The sequence below is a fragment of the Rhinoraja longicauda genome, chromosome 25 (genome assembly GCF_053455715.1).
Source record: "Rhinoraja longicauda isolate Sanriku21f chromosome 25, sRhiLon1.1, whole genome shotgun sequence".
Taxonomy (NCBI): domain Eukaryota; kingdom Metazoa; phylum Chordata; class Chondrichthyes; order Rajiformes; family Arhynchobatidae; genus Rhinoraja; species Rhinoraja longicauda.
In genome coordinates, this window is record NC_135977.1 from 31791134 (window position 1) to 31812493 (window position 21360).

Below are 21360 nucleotides of genomic sequence, written 5' to 3' on the forward strand. Positions count from 1 at the left end.
GTTTCAGGTGAAAAAAAAATCATGTACGGTTCATGGTGCCTTTTGTGATTTTAGTGGTGCCTTTTGTGATTTTGTGCCAGTCTTAGTGACTCTGAAATCTGTAAACAGAAACAACATTTAAAATAGAAGTGATAAAGAACTAATTTGCAGAAAATCAAATAACTTTTCCCAAAAGCACTCAATTATCAATCTGTTGGGAAGGTTCTAAGCAATTGTTGTGGTCAGCTATCATGTTAATCAATGCAGGTCTTCCCCAGGGCTACGTAAAGGTTCTGCTATTCATGGTTGAACAGTTCACGTTGGAAATGTGGCCAGTTGTGGCCAATGCGTGAACTGTTCACATTGGAAATGTGGCTGAGAACCGAGTTCCCCCCTGGTAGACAATGTCTGCAATCCCAAGGCACCCAGCAAATCCATCCCTCAATCTCCCCAACTCTCGTTCAAATTAATCGGCTCTACGTAATTCAGGTGTTCATCAGCTGGGAAGGTCCTGCACTCAATTTGGATCAAAAATAGCAGAGCTGGCTAGATTGAAAGATACTCAAATTAGTTAGATACAGTGTAGAAACAGGCCCTTCAGCCCACCGAGTCTGCACCGAACAGCGATCCCCGCACACTAATACTATCCTACATACACTGGGGACAATTTACAATAATACCAAGCCAATTTACCTACAAACCTGCAAGTCTTTGAAGCGAGGGAGGACACCAGAGATCCTGGAGAAAACCCACGCAAGTCACGGAGAGAACGTACAATCTCTGTACAGACAAGCACCCGTGGTCGGGATCCAACCAGGGTGTCTCTGGCGCAGTAAGGCAGCAACTCTACCGCTGTGCCACCATGCCGCCCAAATTCATAATGGTGCGGAGATTGTTGAAGCAGAGAATCTTACAACTAGGAAAATTAATGGGATTTTTACCTCACCCTTCAAGTGGTGTTATTTTAGTGACCCAATACCTAGAAATGTGAATTGATGAAACCGACAAAATAGAATGGTTTATCTCCATAACCAATGATACTTAAGGCCAGAGAAAGAAATGTGATGAACTACAGGTAATGTATGCATTTGTTCAAATTAGAATTCCGTTGCATAACGAGAAAATAAATAGAGCAGAAGAAATATTTTGGAGAAAACCATTTCATTCACAGGGACAATGCATAGGCAGCTCTCATAGCTCTCAACTTCTCATAGACAGCACCAGAGGTTGGGATTGAATCCAAGTTTCTGTGCTTTGCCACTGTGCTGCATAAGTAAAGTCAGCATTTTGTGGTCTACCTTCAAATTTCATTCCATTGGTTTCAATGAAATTAATTGAAGAGACGGGTGTTCTTTTGTTGGTGGTACCCTTTATTGAGGATTGCAGTTATGCAGGGTGCCATGTTCATTAGTAATCATTCAATGCCTCATGGTGTTTCATTTGCCTGTTGTATTGGCATTATGTCGACAAAGTATCAATGATTATTTTCTAACTATTCTACAAGTGATGAGCTTGAGGCTTTTAACACAGGGTCCAGCTCCTCAGGAGCCTTTGTGATATTTCTAGACAATTTTGACAATGAGGAATGAGGGCATTAAAATCAAGTGGGAATGGAGGTTTCCCTTGATATTATTGAGAGAAAAGCAATGTGAATTCCTGATTTTTGCCCAAAATGTATCCTACATTCAGCAAAATCAAAAAAAGCTCACTCTAAATTTGAATGCATGTCACTAACTTGATAAAAAAATGGATTCCAAAAGTAATGCATTGGAAGCTACATGTTTTACAGTTAATTGCCACGTATAAATCCTTACTCGTAGCTTGCTGATAATGATCCCAGCATCTTCAAGTGACATCTTCCCATGCTGTGCGAGGATGTGCTGAATGGTCTTCAAAACATCTTGCGCCATTGTAACATCTCCACAAACATATATGTGCCCACCTTGGTCTTGTAACAGTTCGACTATTTGGTCGGAATGATGTTCACGTAAAACATCTTGCACATATTTCTGAAATCAGACAGAGACTTCAATGTAACTGCAAATAAAGGCTTAGAAGGCTGAGGATGTCCTCAACAACTCTCACCAACTTCTACGGATGTGCATTTTATCAGGATGCATCACAGCTTGGTTTGGGAACAGCTCACAATCACACAATCACAATCATACTTTATTAGCCAAGTATGTTTTACAACATACGAGGAACGTCATTTGCCATACAGTCATAGCAATAAAAAGCAACAGGACACACACAATATATTTAAACATGAACATCCACCACAGTGACTCTTCCATATTCCTCACTGTGATGGAAGGTCTCCCTTCTTTGGCCTCCCACAGTCGGGGGCCTCTAACCTTCCGTTGACGGGACGATCTTGACTCCCGTAGCCGGCAGTGGGCCTTCCCTGTCGGGGCGGGGGGGGGGGGGGATATCAGCACCCCCATGCTGGGTGATCTACCCCGGGTCGGGGATTGTCGAACCTCATGCAGCTTGGAGCTCCAGACAAGTCTCAAACCAAGACTGCGAGCTCTGCGATGGTAAAGTCCGCAGGCTGCGGTTGGAGCATCGATCGCAGGCAAGGGATCGTATGCTCTCATGTTGTCTACGCTCCACGGGGGCTCAAAGTCAGTCCCAGGCAAGGCCTCCAGCTCCACGATGTTAGGCCGCAGAGCGACCGGAGATACAATCCGGAAAACAATCGCATCTCTGGCAAGGTAAGAGATTGAAAAAAAGTTTCCCCCTACCCCTCCCCACCCCCCACATAAAACAAACCAGAGAGCATTAACACAGACTTTTAAAACTTACCAAAAACAACAAAAAAAGTTCAAAAAGGACAGACAGATTGTAGGCGAGACAGCCATTAATCTCCCTGGTGCCCCCTGGTGGTATCCAAGCTCCATCCAAGACCGCAGGAAATTGCTGCGAATTGTTGCCACAGCCCAGACCATCACACAAACCAATTTCCCTTCCTTCCATTGACTCCATTTATACCTCATGCTAACTTGGCAAGCAGCATAATCAAGGATGAGTCACACTCTGGCTACCTTTTTTTCCCCTCTCCCATCGGGCAAAAGGTATAGAAGTGTAAAAACGCACACCTCCGGATTCAGGGACAGTTTCTTCCCAGCTGTGATCAGGCGACTGAATCATCCTACCACAACCAGAGAGCAGTAATGAACTACAATCTACCTCATTGGTGACCCTCGGACTATCTTTGATCGGACTTTACTGGCTTTACCTTGCACTAAACATTATTCCCTTATCAGGTATCTGTGCACTGTGAATAGCTCGATTGTGATCATGTATTGTCTTACCGCTGACTGGTTAGCACACAACAAAAGCTTTTCACTGTACCTCAGACCACATGACAATAATCTAAACTGAACTGAACTGAACCGAACTGAAATAAACACTGTTTAAAAATTCAAATATGCAACAGAATTAAAGTGTTTGGTAAACCTTGCAAATGCTTGCATACACAATATGCCATTTTAAAATTTGTTTAACTGGGTTTACCTCAATGAAAAAATCTATTTAACATCTATATACTAAAACTCTCATTTGTTTGTTTGTTTGTTCCTGAACTACAGCCAAAACAGTACACGATAGCGCAACAATTTTAGGCCCACCTTACTCATCGTCGTCCCTTTGGTGCTAATGGAATTGAAATCGGTGTTATATTTTTTAAGTTATTCACATTTTAAAGTTTAAATCTATCTCCTACAGAGGGAGGGAAGGAGAGGGTTGGAGGGAAGGGGGGAGGGGGATGGAGGGAGGGGGGTGAGAGAGGGAGGGGGAGGAGGGAGGATAAAGGGGGTTGAGGGGGATGGCTTGGGGGGGAGGAGAAGGGGGAGAGGGGAAGGAGGAGGGGAAGGGGGAGGGGAGGGGGGTGGAGGGAGGGGGAGGGGGGGTGGTAGGGGAGGAGGGAGGGGGAGGAGGGGAGGGGAGGGGGGAAGGGGAGAGGAGGGGGGGAGGAGGGAGGGGGAGGGGGGGAGAGGGGGAGGGGGAGAGGGGGGAGAGGGAGGAGGGTGGAGGGGGGGAGGGTGGGGAGGGTGGAGGAGAGGGTGCTGCACCAATGCAGGAGAGGTTTGGGCCCAACTTGGTCTAGATATATTTTAAAAGCCAAAAAAATAAGCCACAATTTCCAAATCTGCATTGCAATAAATATTATATTTGCAGTACTCTGCATTTTCTCAATGTGACTATCGATCCATCATAACATTTCTGGTTGCTTTACAGATGTGCCATGCTTGAGCTAATCATTAAATAAAATATATGTAGGGAAATAACTGCAGATGCTGGTACAAATCGAAGGTATCACAAAATGCTGGAGTAACTCAGCGGGTCAGGCAGCATCTAGGAGAGAGGGAATGGGTGATGTTTCGGGTCGAGACCCTTCTTCAGACTGATCAAATAAAATTAAATTAAATATATACTGTATTTCGCAAGACAACACTAAAAAATCCAATTAACGCAGAGGCTTATTTGGATCCTTTCAATAGTCGATGGACATCCTTTCTTTGAGAGTGGTAGAGTCACAAGGCATGGAAATGGGCCCTTTGACATAATATCGTGCTGACCAAAGTGCTCCTTCTAAGCATGTCCCATTTGCCTGCATTTAGCCCCTATCCCTCCGAACGTTTCCAATTCATGTACCTGTCCAAGTGCCTTTTAAATGTTGTTATGGTACCTGCCTCAACTATCTTCTCTGGCAGCTTGGTCCATATACCCACCACTTGCCGACTGAAAATGTTGCTCCTCAGATTCCTATTAAATCTTGCCCCCTCACCTTAAACCTAATACGTCCGGTTATTGATTCCCCTACCCTGGTTAAAAGTCTCTTTGCATTCATGCTATCTATTCCATGATTTTATACACCTCTGTAAGGTCACCCCTCAGCTTCCTGAGCGCAAGGACTGAAGTTCTAGCCTGCGCAAACTTTCCCTTTTGCTCAACCATTTCAAGTCCTGGCAACATGATTTTATAAATTAAAAATTAAAATTTCTTGTCACTAAATGTGATCATCTTCACATCCACAAATAATATTGGAGCCTAAACACAGACAGACATGGGCCATCTCCATACCTTAGGTTTTCCTGGTTCACGAGAGTATGCTGTGTGAAGTTCTGTAAATACACCTTTATTCTTTGCATGGATGGTCTCGTCTCGATAGATGTGGTCAATTTGCGATTGCCGGCAGCCAAACACAAGTGTCATGGGACTTGCTTTCCCACCTAAAATTACATAAAATAAGATTATAAACTTTCTTGGAGAAATGTAGCTAGAATCATTCTGACACCAGGGGGAGGTAGATATCTTTCAGCTCCTGGTTTCTTTGTAAAACAATTTAAGGAGGATGTAAAGTGACCTAACAATTTGCTCCTCCTCGTTTTATGTTGGGCTGATTGTATCTCTGGACAATTGAAAGAGAAGTTTGTTTATCACTGAAGTTCATGGAGACAACATTGAGCAGCATTTAGAATGAAGAAATTGTACATATAAGGAAAGACTGAGAGATATGGTTGAAGAAAGGTCTCGACCCAAAACGTCCCCCTTTCCCTCTCTCCGAGATGCTGCCTGACCTGCTGAGTTACTCCAGCATTTTGTGATACCTTTGGTTGAATGTGGAGTCAGATTAGCTTCAAAGACTGGTCAGAGTGGATGATGAGAGGAGATCTCTGGCATAAAGAAGAATGAAATGCTCCATAATATCCCACCCCTTCTCCCATTGCTTTCCCCATTCATATCAATGACCACATCCAGTTTAGCCATTCACTTTTTTTTGAAATGTAGCCCCTCAGTGGGAGTTGCTTAACAAGGTTGGATATCTTTCCAGTTCCCCCCTTTACAAACACAAATGACTGTAGATGCTGTAATCATGAGCAAAAAGCATACTGCTGGAGTAACTCAGCAGGCCTGGCAGCATCTGTGAAGGGAAATGGGTCGACAATATTTTGACTGAGATTTGAGTCTGAAGAAGGGTTCCGACCCAAAATGGTGCCTGTCCGTTTCCCACCCCAGATGCTGCCCGACACTCTGAAGTTCCCCAGCAGTCTGTTTTTCCCCTCTCTCGATGGTGCTATGCTGGTGACTTACCTTTGTGTTCGACATAATGCATGCGCTGCTGCCAGAAGCTTCTGAAGGGCGCAATTCCTGTTCCTGGGCCAATTAAGACGCAAGGAGCCAACGGATCTTCTGGTAACCTGAAAGATGGTGCGCTGCATCGAAATACACACACTGAGTTAATGCAGGTCTTCGTTATTGGGGACAAATATTGCTCAGTTTTAATTGAAGGTATTTATTCACAAAATGCTGGAGTAACTCAGCAGGTCAGGCAGCATCTCAGGAGAGTAGGAATGGGCGACGTTTCGCGTCGAGACCTTGACTTCAGTCTGAAGAAGGGTCTCGACCCGAAACGTCACCCATTCCTTCTCTCCTGAGATGCTGCCTGACCTGCTGAGTTACTCCAGCATTTTGTGAATAAATACCTTCGATTTGTACCAGCATCTGCAGTTATTTTGTTACACGCTCAGTTTTAATTGTTGAATGATCCTTCGATTATTGATTTGTGCATGTGACACACATGACAATAAAGAAGCCATTGACTATTGATATTTATGGCAGCGTATTTCCATGTTTTCTGGTTATTCAGATCGTTTCATTGTAAAGCTAGTAGCCCGTTTAGTGAATATGCTATGTTGGAGCCAAGGGGCGCAGCTGGTAGAGCTGCGGCCTCAGTGTCAGAGACCTGGGTTCAATCCCCACCTCTGCTGCTGTCTGTGTGGTGATTGCATGTTCCCCCCTGTGACCACGTGGGTTTTCTCTGGGTGCTCCAGTTTGCTGCGCTGTAAATTGGCCGCTGTAAATCGTCCCTGGTGTGGAGATGATGGGTGTTGATGGGAACATGGGAGGAATAGAAAATGTGTTGAGTGGTTGGTTGATGGTTGGTGTGGACTCTGTGGGATGAAGTCCCTGTTTGGTACTGTTTCTTCCTACTATGCTAAGAAGGTTTTTCTTCGATACAGTAACTGTTCCATTCTCTCAGGAACCATGAAGCCCTCTTTAATCAGTGGCTTATTATCGGATTTTGTTCAAGTAAAATTAGAGAAAATCAGATGAATACTGCAACCCATATAGCTAAGGTCCAGCAAGGAAGAATCCAGGTGCTTGAAGCCAGGAACTACTTGGGCCCACTGCCACTATGATGATAAATAGTAAAGTAGAGTGGAAGCAACCAAAATAGTCACCAACCATCCAGAGTGCAATCATCAATAATCTCCTTCAACAATGAATGCAGGTAAAATAATCCTTCCTGTAATCTTGTTTCATATTAAAATCAGAGATCCTGGTCATGTTCACAAGATCTACTCACTGCAATTTCTACATGGTGAAACAAAAATGGCCTTTAATAAAATCTGACAATGTGCACTTTAACCACATGTGATTTTTTTTCTATTACAAATCTCAAATTGTGGAGTACAGAGGCAAATAAATAAATGGCGGGTCTTTGTCTCAAACATTATGGAGGGCACTACAAGAGTTTCATTGTTCTGTTTCGTGTTCAGTAAACACTCGTGAAATTCCTGAAGCTTTCTTGAAACTCTTGAACTCAATCAGTGCACAACCTTTGGTCTTGAAAAAAACCTTGTCTTATACTTTAATCCAGAGAGCTATTATTCTTTTTTGTTTTTAACCAGCATCATCGTCTTTTCCCACACTCAATATAAACTTTAGGGGTCCTGTGCAAAGTTGGGATTGTGACTAATGGACATAAATGGTTCATGAAGGTTCAATTTAATTGTGGGCTTGAATGGCCATGATCTTCCCCCTACCATTGCTCGGTCCATGAGAACTCAAAGTCCATGTGACATCGCATCCACACTTTTCTAGAGTTTACTTGTTAGTATGCGTGGAGTCTGGAGAAAGAAAATCAACACCTTTCCTCCAGTTAACCAGGAATGCGCGGAATGGTCTTGACTGCCTGACTGCCAACTGTTTAGAGGTAGAAACGTTCTCAAGAACCATGGTGGTTCGTTGCACTTCTACCTCACATCGAACTTCCAATGGAGCTTGCTCATCTTCTGTGCCGCTGAACTTGCATGACATTGACCGCAGACGAGCAGAAGACCACGTGAAAGGTCTTCACACATGCTGATGATGTGCTCGCTCCTGATTACAGGTGACATCTGGGCTAAGTGTTTTTAAAAATTAAATATAATAACAAAAGAACGCAAATTTGATTTGATGAAGTTTTAAAATTAAAACAACAAGCAAATTTAACAAGTACGGGTCGTAGCACCAGCAATCTATCTTCCAATTTCCCATTTAACTAATTTCTATATCAGTGGGTTTGAAAGTGGTACCATACTATAGCAGAGTTTAGTGATGGTTGATAAGTGAAGTAAATTTATATAAAATGCATATTAATTTCTTGATTATAACCAATTGTTTTAAGAATACTCTTCTAATTCACAAATAGAAATATCTAGTCTTTTTTCATCAGCTTGTAACCATATTTCTTCAAGTCCTTTACCAACCAAGGACTTCATGGTCGAGAGGATGGGGGATTGAAGATTTAATCTGAAAATGTGAAAACTATTAGTCTAGGCTTTTTGAAAGTCTATTTTTATTATCTTCTTTTTATGTGATTAAAAGGGACAAACAGTGAGATCTTGAATAACCTGATCATAAAACTGCAGATCACCCTTTATGGTTTAATGGATTTGTTAACAAAGGTTCATCCAGTCATTTTCACTTATATCCCATTAAAACTTTTTTTTTTAAACAAGTCTGTATCTTCATTACTGTGCAAAAAATCCTTTCAAGTGCAATTATTAAAGCCCCGAAAGCACCTGTACCAGGAGCGGTTTCAAAAGTCACGCAGTGAATCAGTATTTGCACAAAGTCAGGGCCATCACTGATATCAGCATAGTGTTTGTGTCCTTTAATCAAGGGGAAGGTTCACTTACTTACTCTAACATGTATCACTGCATCCATTAAAGATTCACAGAGGGAGCTCACTGAAGCCTGGCCATAACCCCCCCCCCCCTCCTCCTCCTCCCTCCTCCCCCCATCGCCCCTCTCCCCCCCCCCCCCCCCCCCCCATCCACACTGTGATGGGGTCTCCCACCACTCCATGGCTCTGAGTGTTTGACTGATTGCCAATAATGGAGGCATTCTGTCAATGCAAAGGCTGGGTGATTGCACTTAGACACTGTGGAAGGCTCAGGCTGCAGTGAGACACTGCTGGATCAATGGGAGGCCAGGTGGAAGGCTGGCAAATGGTCAGTTTCCCACAACCCCGGAAAGAAAAGCCTACAACGACCCACAGTTACTGCTCTGAACACTCACTGTGCTTGGACACTCTGACACCATATCTGGACCCAGTAACCAAGGAACATTTGCATGAGAAAAGGGATTGTGCTTACACACACCACCACACACCACCACACACCACACATGCACACACAAAGAAAAGCCTGACCCATCTTTGCCATCATTTCGTTCCAAATTCATGCAAGAACGTGCCACAAGAATCTCTGAACTTCAGAGAACTTAAATTTCATCCTTTTTCGAAAGCTAATTACCCTCTGACAAAGCACGGCACCATTTCGTCCATGTCAATCCTGTTCAGCCACGAAGAGCAGACCCCATGATGTAACGATCCTTCACCATCTGTAAACAAAGATAACAGCTCATTGTCAGGGCCTAAGTGTAAAGTGAAGATAGACACAAACAGCTGGAGTAACTCAGCGGGTCAGGCAGCATCTCTGGATAAAAGGAATAAGTGACTTCTTCAGACTGAAGAAGGGTCTTGGCCCATAATGTCACCTATTCCCAGGGGGTGCAGTGTTGCCGGGGCTCACTGGAGCGCCGCTCCGGCACCTCACTGGAGCGCCGCTCCGGCACCTCACTGGAGCGCCGCTCCGGCACCTCACTGGAGCGCCGCTCCGGCACCTCACTGGAGCGCCGCTCCGGCACCTCACTGGAGCGCCGCTCCGGCACCTCACTGGAGCGCCGCTCCGGCACCTCACTGGAGCGCCGCTCCGGCACCTCACTGGAGCGCCGCTCCGGCACCTCACTGGAGCGCCGCTCCGGCACCTCACTGGAGCGCTGCTCCGGCACCTCACTGGAGCGCCGCTCCGGCACCTCTGGAACAAAAAGCACAAATAAACAGCGGGGTATCCCTGGCACCTAAACAATTCGCACCGCAACACTGCCTATTCCTTTCATCCAGCGATGTTGTCTGACCCCCTGAGTTACTCCAGCTTTTTGTGTCTATGTTTGGTTTAAACCAACATCTGCAGTTCCTTCCTACACATTTCTACTTTTGAAGATATTGGAGCATGTATCAGCTGTTTCCTTTGAGCAAATGGAGAGTGTTACGTCTATTTTGTGTGTTTGAAGTGGCACAGGGAGGGATTGGCGATCTAGCATTGAGACAGAGCGTTAAATTGGTTTCACTTTGTAACCGTGAGGTGTGCCATGCACAGGTTTTGTCACCTGCTCTCTGCATTGTATTTGCAATAAAACGCTTATATAGAAGTTAAACGATTTGTGGAAATCTACACTTCTTACATCCACAATCATAATGAACCAGCATGGACCAGAGGAACCTATGACCTACCCCAGCCCTCAGATTGTATGTTTGTATCTCAATGAGCAAAAACAATGGTGCAAACCAATCTAATTACTTTTAAAAAAATCATTCACCAATTTATTATGTTTTTATGAGCTCCTCCCAATGGGTGTTGAGGCTGGAAGTGGCAGCCGTTGTGCACACCAAAAATGAGTCAATCTACCCCTGCGCAACCCAGGGTTGGCACGGTGGCGCAGCGGTAGAGTTGCTGCCTTACAGCGCTTGCTGCCCGGAGACTGGGGTTTGATCTGGGCTTTGGGTGCTGTCTGCATGGAGTTTGAACATTCTCCCCGTGACCGCGTGGGTTTTCTCCGAGATCTTCGTTTTCATCCACATGATCCATATGATAAACACTGAGGTTTAGGTAAGCGAATGGAAACTGGCCCTGTAGCTCACCAAGTCCATTGCAAGCCCTGATCACAGTAGTTCTGTGTTATCTCACATCCACATCCACGCCCTATGCACAAGGGGCAATTTACAGAAGCCAATTATCCTGCAAGCCCGCAGGACTTTGGAACGTGAGAGCAAACCCCATGGACAGAGGTGAAGAAATATCAAAATACTCTTGACAGGTATTGTTAACCCAAACAATAGCTCAGTAAAAACATGTAGTGAACCCTCAAGGCACTATGAAACTCCCAGAGGCAAGACAACCTGTGCATTGTGCTAAGTTTGCCAATCCCACCCTTTACCAAGTAAAAGATATTTACCTGTTGAAATATAGTTTGAGGGGATTAACTCCAAAGGTGCAGACTAGAATGATGGAGTTGCAGGATTTGGCTACATTCTCATTTCTTTGACTTGGATATTTCCTCACACCTTCTCGGTCCTTACCCAAGCTACGCACAAGACAGCAATAGTTCAAATAGCAGCTAATAAAATTAGACTTTGGTTTCCTCCCACACTCCAAAGACCAAGTCAAGTCTGGTCTACTTTATTTGTCACATACATATACAAGATGTGCAATGAAATGAAAGTGGCAATGCCTGCGGATTGTGCTAAACTACAAAACAGAATAGAATTATTTTTTTTAAAGACACAACACAAAGAAAAAGAATACAGTAAATTAGTCCCTGGTGATATGAGAGTTGACAGTCCTGATGGCCGGTGGGAAGAAACTCTGTCTCATCCTCTCTGTTTTCACAGCGTGACAGCGGAGGCGTTTGCCTGACCGTAGCAGCTGGAACAGTCTGATGCTGGGGTGGTAGGGGTCCCGCATAATGTTGCTGGCTCTGGATCTGCACCTCCTGAAGCACCTCCGGACAAGATGCTTTCTACAGCCCCAGAGTAGAAGCACTGAAGGATCCTCAGAGAGACTCGGAATTTCCCCAGCTGTCTGAGATGGTAAAGGCGCTGCCTTGCCTTACTCACCAGTACAGCAATGTGTGTTGCCCATGTCAGATCCTCTGTGATGTGGACTCCCAGGTATTTAAAGCTGCTCACCCTATCCACAGTAATCCCATTTATCTCCAGTGGCGTGTACGTCCTCGGATGTTGAGCCCTTCTAAAGTCCACAATCAGTTCCTTAGTTTTTGAGACATTCAAGAGGAGGTCAGGATTGAACCTGGGTCTCCAGTGTTGTGAGGCAGAAGCTCTACCAGCTGCACCACTGTGCCGCCCTTTACACCACTATGCCGCCCTTACTCTTCTCAGCTCTCAGGTTATTCCAAGGCAAGAGTAGCACCCTGTAAGTGCCCGAGAGAGTCAACGTTTCATTGATTAGGGTTTAACTGCCCCCAGAGATCCAGAAGAGACTCCAGAATGTTGCTGCATGCTTACTCCCTCAGCCACCACTCCATGGTCTTTGTGAACCTGTTTTGCAGCAATAGCTGGAAGGCATTGGGTTTGCAAGTAGTTGCACAATGCCCTTGTTGTGTATCTGTGATCCTTCGCTCCTCTCGGCCCTTCCAGGAATACTGAACAAATTTATCTTCAGGTGCAAAGCCCAGAAAAGTAAATCATCCCTTAAGTTTCCTGGATTCATAGTGAGGATGGTAAATTCATGTTTGCAGCTTGTGAAACAGGAACACACTCTTTTGTTCACACAGGTGTCATTAGCAACTGGTGTGATGAGACGCGCATTCCACCTTCCACAATCTTTCAAGTCTTTCAGTACTATCTGGACGTCACAACTCCACCCACTCCACTTCTCCTGCAGCAGTTTGCTCTCCTGGCAAAGGATGACCAGCAGAAGGTAAGACTTGAAGTTCTCAGTAAGGTAAATCCTTGCAACTTTGAAGTTTTAATTCATTAAAGTCGGCTTTGAAAAGGACTGCCAGGGCATGAAGCAATATCAAACTATTGTTATTGTTAACTCTAACCTGTAGCCCAGTATAAACATGTAGTGAAACCTCATTCACTATGAAACTCCCAGAGGCAAGAAAACCTGTGGAAGGTGCTCAAAGTTCACTGCACCTTAATTGGTAAATGTGACAATAAATTGATCTGGAAATCTTGGAAATCTTGAACCCCACCCTTTACCAAGTAAAAGACCTGTTGAAATATAGATTGAGGAGATTACCTCCAAAGGTGCAGACTAGAATGCTGGAGTTGCAGGATTTGGTTACATTCTCATTGTTTTGACAAAACCAAACGCATACCCTCAGGACAGGGGGTGCTAACGTCAAGTTGAACATTGAAGGAACCTCACTGATCATGTGGATGGTTTTATGTTCATAAGTGATAAGAGCAGAATTAAGCCATTTGGCCCATCAAGTCTACTCCCACCATTCAATCATGGCTAATCTAACTCTCCCCCTCAACCACGTTCTCCTGCCTTTCCCCCATAACCTCTGACACCCGTGCTAATTAAGAATCTATCTACAATCTGCCTTAAAAATATCCATTGACTTGGCCACCGCAGCGTCCTGTGGCAATGACTTCCACAGATTAACCACCCTCTGACTGAAGAAATTCCTTCTCATCTCCCTGAGGAACGTCCTTTTTATTCAGAGGCTATGACCTCTGGTCCTGGACTCTCCCCTTAGTGAAAACATCCTCTCCATATCCACTCTGTCCAAGCCTTTCACTGTTCGGTAAGTTTCAATGAGATCTCCCCTCATCCTTTAACCTGGATGGTGTTACATTGCCCTTCATGCTTGACTATAATCCATTCAGGATTGGTTCCCTTCCCAAAGCTGCCATGATGTAAGCTTGCAAACAGTTGTCAACATTGTTCTTGTTCTTATCTTTGGACATAATGTTCATACTTCCAGGCCTCTTAAAATTACATATTACAAAACACAGCTGTCTGGCAATGATGAATACTTCTCTGCTACTTTTGATGCATGTACCTCTTGTTTGATACGAAACCACAGCCACTGTGAGGTGAATCTCATCTGGGTACATGTCAGGGGATGAGCTGATTGAGTAATATCGAGGTTGCAGCAGAGGAAGTTGTGTGAGCAGCAGTGTGGCAGGGACTTGTACAGAAGGAAATTCTTCCAGCACTTCCACGATGGTCGGGGTATTGTACCACTTCCATTCCTCGTACTCCTGCAAGCCCTGTCAACGGAAGGCACATTTCTTATCCAGTGTGTTATCATTAAGATTATTAACTATTGAAAGGTGAGATCCATCATAGACTAAAACGATTTCATTATGGTGCAAAAAATGGTAATAAATTAAAAGTTGCTAGAACTCAGAGAAAGCCCTTTTGCTGGATCAGATTTTAAAAAAAACTAGTGCAAGACAGTTTGTTAGAGCAAGCAAAAGCAGACAATGAGAAATTAAAGCTTTGGTGTGTGTGTTAGATTGTTAGTCATTTATTCACAAAATGCTGGGGTAACTCAGCAGGTCAGGCAGCATCTCAGGTGAGAAGGAATGGGTGACGTTTCGGGTCGAGACCCTTCTTCAGACTGATGTCAGGGGGCCGGGACAAAGGAAGGATATAGGTGGAGACAGGAAGATAGAGGGAGAACTGGGAAAGGGGAGGGGGGGAAGAGAGGGACAGAGGAACTATCTAAAGTTGGAGAAGTCAATGTTCATACCGCTGGGCTGCAAGCTGCCCAAGCGAAATATGAGGTGCTGTTCCTCCAATTTCCGGTGGGCCTCACTATGACACTGGAGGAGGCCCATGACAGAAAGGTTAGACTGGGAGTGGGAGGGGGAGTTGAAGTGCTCAGCCACCGGGAGATCAGGTTGGTTAAGGCGGACTGAGCGAAGGTGTTGAGCGAAGCGATCGCCGAGCCTGCGTGTGGTTTCACCGATGTAAAGAAGTTGACATCTCGAGCAGCGGATGCAATAGATGAGGTTGGAGGAGGTGCAGGTGAACCTCTGTCTCACCTGGAAAGACTGTTTGGGTCCTTGGATGGAGTTGAGGGACAGGGGAGGTAAAGGGACAGGTGTTGCATCTGCTGGGGTTGCAGGGGAAAGTGCCCGGGGTTGGGGTGGTTTGGGTAGGAAGGGATGAGTGGACCAGGGAGTTACAGAGGGAACGGTCTCTGCGGAACGCAGAAAGGGAAGGGGATGGGAAGATGTGGCCAGTGGTGGGGTCCCATTGTAGGTGACGGAAATGTTGGCAGATGATATGTTGGATACGCTGGCCTGTGGGGTGGAAGGTGAGAACGAGGGGGATTCTGTCCTTGTTACGAATGAGGGGAGGGGGAGCAAGTGCAGAGCTGCGGGATGTAGAACAGACCCTAGTGAGAGCCTCATCTATAATGGAGGAGGGGAAGCCCAGTTTCCTGAAGAATCTCCCGGTGGCTGAGCACAGTCCACCGATTTGTACCAGCATCTGCAGTTATTTTCTTACAGATTGTTCGTCATGGTGTATGACCAAAACAAAGTCTAATTTTATTGGCTGCTATTTGAACTCTTGCTGTCTTGTGTGTAGCTTGGGTAAGGACCAACAATGTGTGTGGAAATATGAAAGTCAAGTCAAAGAAATGCGAATGTAGCCAAATTCTGCAACTCCAGCATTCTAGTCTGCACCTTTGGAGTTAATTAGTCGATATTTCAACAGGTAAATATCTTTTTCTTGCAATGAACAGGTTTTCTTGCCTCTGGGAGTTTCATAGTGAATGAGGTTTCACTACATGTTTTTACTGGGCTATAGGTTAAGGTTAACAATATCTGTCAAGAGTATTTTGATATTTCTTCACGCCTTAACCAAGCTGCACACAAGTCAGTAATAGTTCAAATAGCAGCTACTAAAAGTAGACTTTGTTTTGGATGCTGGAATATTTTATGTGAAGGAGCACATTTAGCATCTAGCAAATGCCCACCCTTTTGTTTTTCAAAGCCGACTTTAATGAATTAAAACTTCAAGGTTGCAAGGATTTACCTTACTGAGAACTTCAAGTCTTTTCTTCTGCTGGTCATCCTTTGCCAGGAGAGCAAACTGCTGCAGGAGAAGTGGAGTGGGCGGAGTTGTGACGTCCAGATAGTACTGAAAGACTTGAAAGATGGTGGAAGGTGGAATGCGCGTCTCATCACACCAGTTGCTAATGGCACCTGTGTAAACAAAAGAGTTTGTTCCTTCTGTTTCACAAGCTGCAAACATGAATTTACCATCCTCACTATGAATCCAGGAAACTTAAGGGATGATTTACTTTTCTGGGCTTTGCACGTAAAGATAAATTTGTTCAGTATTCCTGGAAGTGCCGAGCCCATGGACTGAAGTAAAGCTGGGAGAGGAGCGAAGGATCACAGATACACAACAAGGGCATTGTGCAACTACTTGCAAACCCAATGCCTTCCAGCTATTGCTGCAAAACAGCTTCACAAAGTCCATGGAGTGGTGGCTGAGGGAGTAAGCATGCAGCAACATTCTGGAGTCTCTTCTGGATCTCTGGGGGCAGTTAAACCCTAATCAATGAAACGTTGACTCTCTCTGGCACTTACAGGGTGCTACTCTTGCCTTGGAATAACCTGAGAGCTAAGAAGAGTAAGGGCGGCATAGTGGTGTAAAGGGCGGCACAGTGGTGCAGCTGGTAGAGCTTCTGCCTCACAACACTGGAGACCCAGGTTCAATCCTGACCTCGAGTACTGTCTGTGTGGAGTTTGCACATCCTCCCTCTGTCCATGGGGTTTGCTCTCACGTTCCAAAGTCCTGCGGGTTTGCAGGATAATTGGCTTCTGTAAATTGCCCCTTGTGCGTAGGGAGTGGATGTGAATGTGAGATAACACAGAACTACTGTGATCAGGGCTTGCAATGGACTTGGTGAGCTACGGGGCCTGTTTCCATTCGCTTACCTAAACCTTAGTGATGGAATGAAAGAGCAGGGCTTCTGTTGGTCTCGTGCTCACCCTGACACATCTTGTGAGATGATGGTTTCACCCAGTGTTTCTGACTGTGCAGAGATGCCCGTGCTTGCAGCGACTGCTGGAGCTATCTCTTGACACACTCTTCAAACTGAACCATTGATGGATCTCCTGTGCCCATCCTCCTCTCCCTCTGACCACAGCACCTCTCCAATACTAGTAAAGTATAATCTAAATAGCAGAAGTTACTACAATTATTGGACTGGCACATTAGTGCAGCTAATTAAGCTGCCGCCTTGAAGCTATTACGACAAGACTCAACCCTGACCTCCTGTGCTTTCTAAGTGGAGTTTGCACATTCTTCCTGTGACCTTGTGGGATTCCCTTCAATGGTCTGATTTCCTCCCATATCCCAAGTCATGTACGTTTGCTGGGTTAATTTATCTGTAAATTGTCCCTGGTGTGTAGGTGAGTGGTGGAATTTGAGGGGAGTTGCTGGGAATGTGGAGAGAATAAAATGGGATTAACATAGGATTATTGCAAATGAGTGGTTGATAGTTGCAACATTCTCTGGGTTGAAGGGTTTGTATGACTCAAGTACTCTATCAGATATGATGGGCATATGCACCTCTCATGTTTACTAAAATAACTCTCAAACAGCCCAAATTGTCTATATGAGACCATATCATTGTGCCTGAAATTGTCACAGTTTATGTGCGGGCTATCGGATATTTTTCTATGAAATCTCAGATAATAATAATAATAATAATAATGCATTACATTTATATAGCGCTTTTCAAACACTCAAAGACGCTTTACAGGGATTACTAGAACATAGAGAAGAAAATAAATAGATAAATAAGTAAACGAACAGAAAAAGGAGACAGAAGGTGAGGTGACGGTCAGTGGTTGAAGGCAGTACTGAACAGGTGAGACTTCAGTGATGTTTTGAATGTGGTGAGTGAGGAGGAGTCTCTGACGGTTTGGGGTAGTGAGTTCCAGAGGGTGGGAGCAGCGATGGAGAAAGCCCTGTCCTCCCAAGATCTGAGTTTGGTCCGGATGGGGGGGGACAGGAGGTTGGCAGCGGCAGAGCGGAGGGTGCAGGTGGGAGTGTGCCTGTGGAGGAGGTCAGTCAGGTAGGATGGGGCCAGGTTATGGAGGGCTTTGTAGGTCATGAGGAGGATTTTGTACTGGATTCTCTGGGGGATGGGGAGCCAGTGGAGCTTGTAAAGGACGGGGGTGATATGGTCACGGATCGGGGTGTGGGTGAGTAGACGGGCAGCGGAGTTTTGAATGTATTGAAGTTTACTGATGATTTTTGAGGGTGAGCCATAGAGGAGGCTGTTGCAGTAGTCCAAACGGGAGGTGATGAAGGCGTGGATGAGGGTTTCTGCAGCTGTGGAGGAGAGGGATGGACGGAGACGGGCAATGTTTTTGAGGTGGAAGAAGGCTGTCTTGGTGATGTCAATAGTCAATAGTCAATAGTCGTTTATTTGTTACATACACATAAATGTGTAGTAAAATGAAACATTACCCGCAGTTGAACAATAAGACCAATAAGATTAATCAATAAAAATGCAATAACACATACAATCACAACTAACACCAAACAAAAAGAAACATCCATCACAGTGAGTCTCCTCCAGTCCCTCCTCACTGTGATGGAAGGCCAGAATGTCTTTTTCTCTTCCCTGCCGTCTTGTCCCGCGGTCAGGCTGTTGGAGTTGCCACGTCGGGGCGGTCGGGGCTCCCGATATTGAAGCCCCCGCTGGGCGGTGAAAAAAAATCCCGCGGCCTATTTCAGGCCGCGCCGGATGGTGAAAGGTCCGTGGCGGGCAGACCCAAGCCCCGCGATTCGGGGCGGGCGAACACGTTGCCTCTGCCGCTGCCGGAGCTCCCGATGTCGGCCCCCATCCAGGGGCCTGCGGGCTTCCGACGTCCACGCGGCCCGCGCCGGAGCCTCCGGAGACGAGTCGCAGCCGTTCCCGCAGCATTCGCAGGCAGCCAGCACCGCAGGTGGTGAGTCCGGACCGCGGCTCTGCGAACCAGAGACCCAGGTGGTCCCAGGTGCATGGCCGGTGGTAGGCCGCAACGGGAACGGAGACACGGCACAGAACAAAGGTCGCGTCTCCGTTCTGGAGAGAGAATGTTACAGTTACAGTTCCCGTTCCCTCCCACCCCCCCAAAACATACCATACAACACTACATCATATTAACACTACAATTGAGACAAAAACAACAAAAAACACAAAAGACAGACGGACTGCAGGCAGATGTGTTTGTCGAAGGAGAGGGTTTGATCAAAGATGATTCCAAGATTCCGGATGTGAGGGGAGGTGGATACTGGGAGACCATCAATATTGAGGATGAAGTTTTGGGTGGATTTGGTGAGCGTTTTTGGACCAATGATGATGATTTCGGATTTGTTGCAGTTGAGTTTGAGGAAATTTGATTGAAGCCAAGATTTTATTTCAGTGATGTGTGTGAATTACCTAAAGCTGTGGTTTTCTCTTCCAAAATCTGAACCTTGATGATCTTATTTGCCGGCGGTGCATCTTCTAATCGGTTGATCAAGGCATTGACCAAATTCTCATGGTTGCCAGGAAAGACACAAAGGTGGTCACCAGGCTGGTATCTCAATTCCTTCAGATAGTCTGTGTGTATCTGCAGTAGTATTGTGGACCGGCTACATGGAAAGACAGAACAATGCTTCAAACATCTGGATTAAACACGACACACAACCTCCATCTCTGTTTCGAAAGTAGACACAAAATGCTGGAGTAACTCAGCGGGTCAGACAGCATCTCAGGAGGGAAGGAATGGGTGATGTTTTAGGTTGAGACCCTTCTTCAGACTGATGTCAGGGTAGGGGGTGGGACAAAGATAGGATGTAGTAGGAGACAGGAAGACAGTGGGAGAACTGGGAAGGGGGAGTGGAAAGAGAGGGACAGAGGAGCTATCTAAAGTTAGAGAAATCAATGTTCGTACCGCTGGGGTGTAAACTGCCCAAGCGAAATATGAGATGCTGTTCCTCCAATTTGCGGTGGGCCTCACTATGACAATCGAGGAGGCCCATGACAGAAAGGTCAGACTGGGAGTGGGAGGGGGTGTAGAAGTGCTGAGCCACCGGGAGACCAGGTTGGTTAAGGCAGAATGAGCGAAGGTGTTGAGTGAAACAATCGCCTAGCCTGCGTTTGGTCTAGCGATCGTTTCGAGACCAATAGCAGGCTCGGCGATCGTTTCGCTCAACACCTTCGCTCAGTCCATCTTAACCAACCTGATCTCCATGTACCTGTCCAAATCGCTTTTAAATGTTCTAATAGGACCTACTTCAACCACTCCCTATAACAGGTGGTTCCAAATACATACCACTCTCTGTGTGAAAAAGGTGAGCCTCCATTCTCCTTTCACCTTAAACCTCTGCCCTCTAGTTCATAATACCCCAATTGTGGCTGATTCCACCGCATCCTCTGGCAGAATGTTCTAGATATCAACCACTCGCTGTATAAAAAATGTTCCCCTCAGATCCCCGTTAAAACTCCTTCCCGCTTTAAAACTGTGCCCTCTTATTTCTGATACCCATCAGTTTCAAAGGAATTTGAGTGACCAACAAAAATTCTAACATCTTCAGCACCACTTCAATTGTGGAAACATAGAAACATAGAAAATAGGTGCAGGACTAGACCCTTCGGCCCTTTGAGCCAGCACCGCCATTCAATATAATCATGGCTGATCATCTAAAATCAGCACCCCGTTCCTGCCTTTTCCCCATATCCCTTGATTCCGTTAGCCCTAAGAGCTAAATCTAACTCTCTTTTGGAAACATCCAGTGAATTGACCTCCACTGCCTTCTGTGGCAGAGATTGCCACAGATTTACAACTCTCTGGGTGAAAAAGTCTTTCCTCATCTCAATCATAAATGGCCTACCCCTTATTCTTAAACCATGACCCCTGGTTCTGGACTCCCCCAACATGGGAAACATATAACAGTGTGAAGTGGGCCTTTTAGCATCTGAGTATATGTGTTCCATGACAAGACAGTATGGTTAGCAGTGGAACCTTACGCTACATGTTTCTGTATTAACCTACAAACCTAGTCAGCTTTGGAGGGAATGGACCATGTCTTCATCTTGGATATCTGGTGCCTCTCTGATAGTCCTGGATCACTCTTGGCAATCTCATCTCTTGGAGATATGGCTTCATGTTCCACTCCTTGGTATCAAACACCTGATCTACAGTGGCATTGCAAGGCAATATTGAGGAAGTTGTGCTATTAGATAACGTGGTGTGGAGAAGTCCAGACTTCTCTTTCAGTTGACTGGGAATGATGCCATGTCAATGTTGTGGTAGTGCGGAGAGTTCCCAGCAGTACCCAAGCTATGTATCAACCAACATCACTATCCACTTATTAACTGTTAAAACGTGAATGCAGAACTTAAATGTAAATACATATAAAAATAGCGACAACGTTCTGAAGAAGGGTCTCGACCTGAAACGTCACCCATTCCTTCTCTCCAGAGATGCTGCCTGTCCCGTTG

General features: G+C 45.5%; 1 protein-coding gene across 1 annotated transcript in view; it reads right to left on the reverse strand.

The window, feature by feature from the left end:
• Positions 1-21360, reverse strand: part of nos1 (nitric oxide synthase 1 (neuronal)) — a 62782-nt gene that overhangs the window by 7514 nt on the left and 33908 nt on the right. The window contains exons 19-25 of the mRNA XM_078421759.1: positions 19315-19508; positions 15903-16072; positions 13912-14122; positions 9567-9654; positions 6076-6197; positions 5065-5213; positions 1794-1988 (exon numbers count right to left, since the gene is read on the reverse strand). Coding sequence (XP_078277885.1) covers positions 1794-1988; positions 5065-5213; positions 6076-6197; positions 9567-9654; positions 13912-14122; positions 15903-16072; positions 19315-19508 — 1129 coding nt within the window. The remainder of the gene's footprint in view (positions 1-1793; positions 1989-5064; positions 5214-6075; positions 6198-9566; positions 9655-13911; positions 14123-15902; positions 16073-19314; positions 19509-21360) is intronic.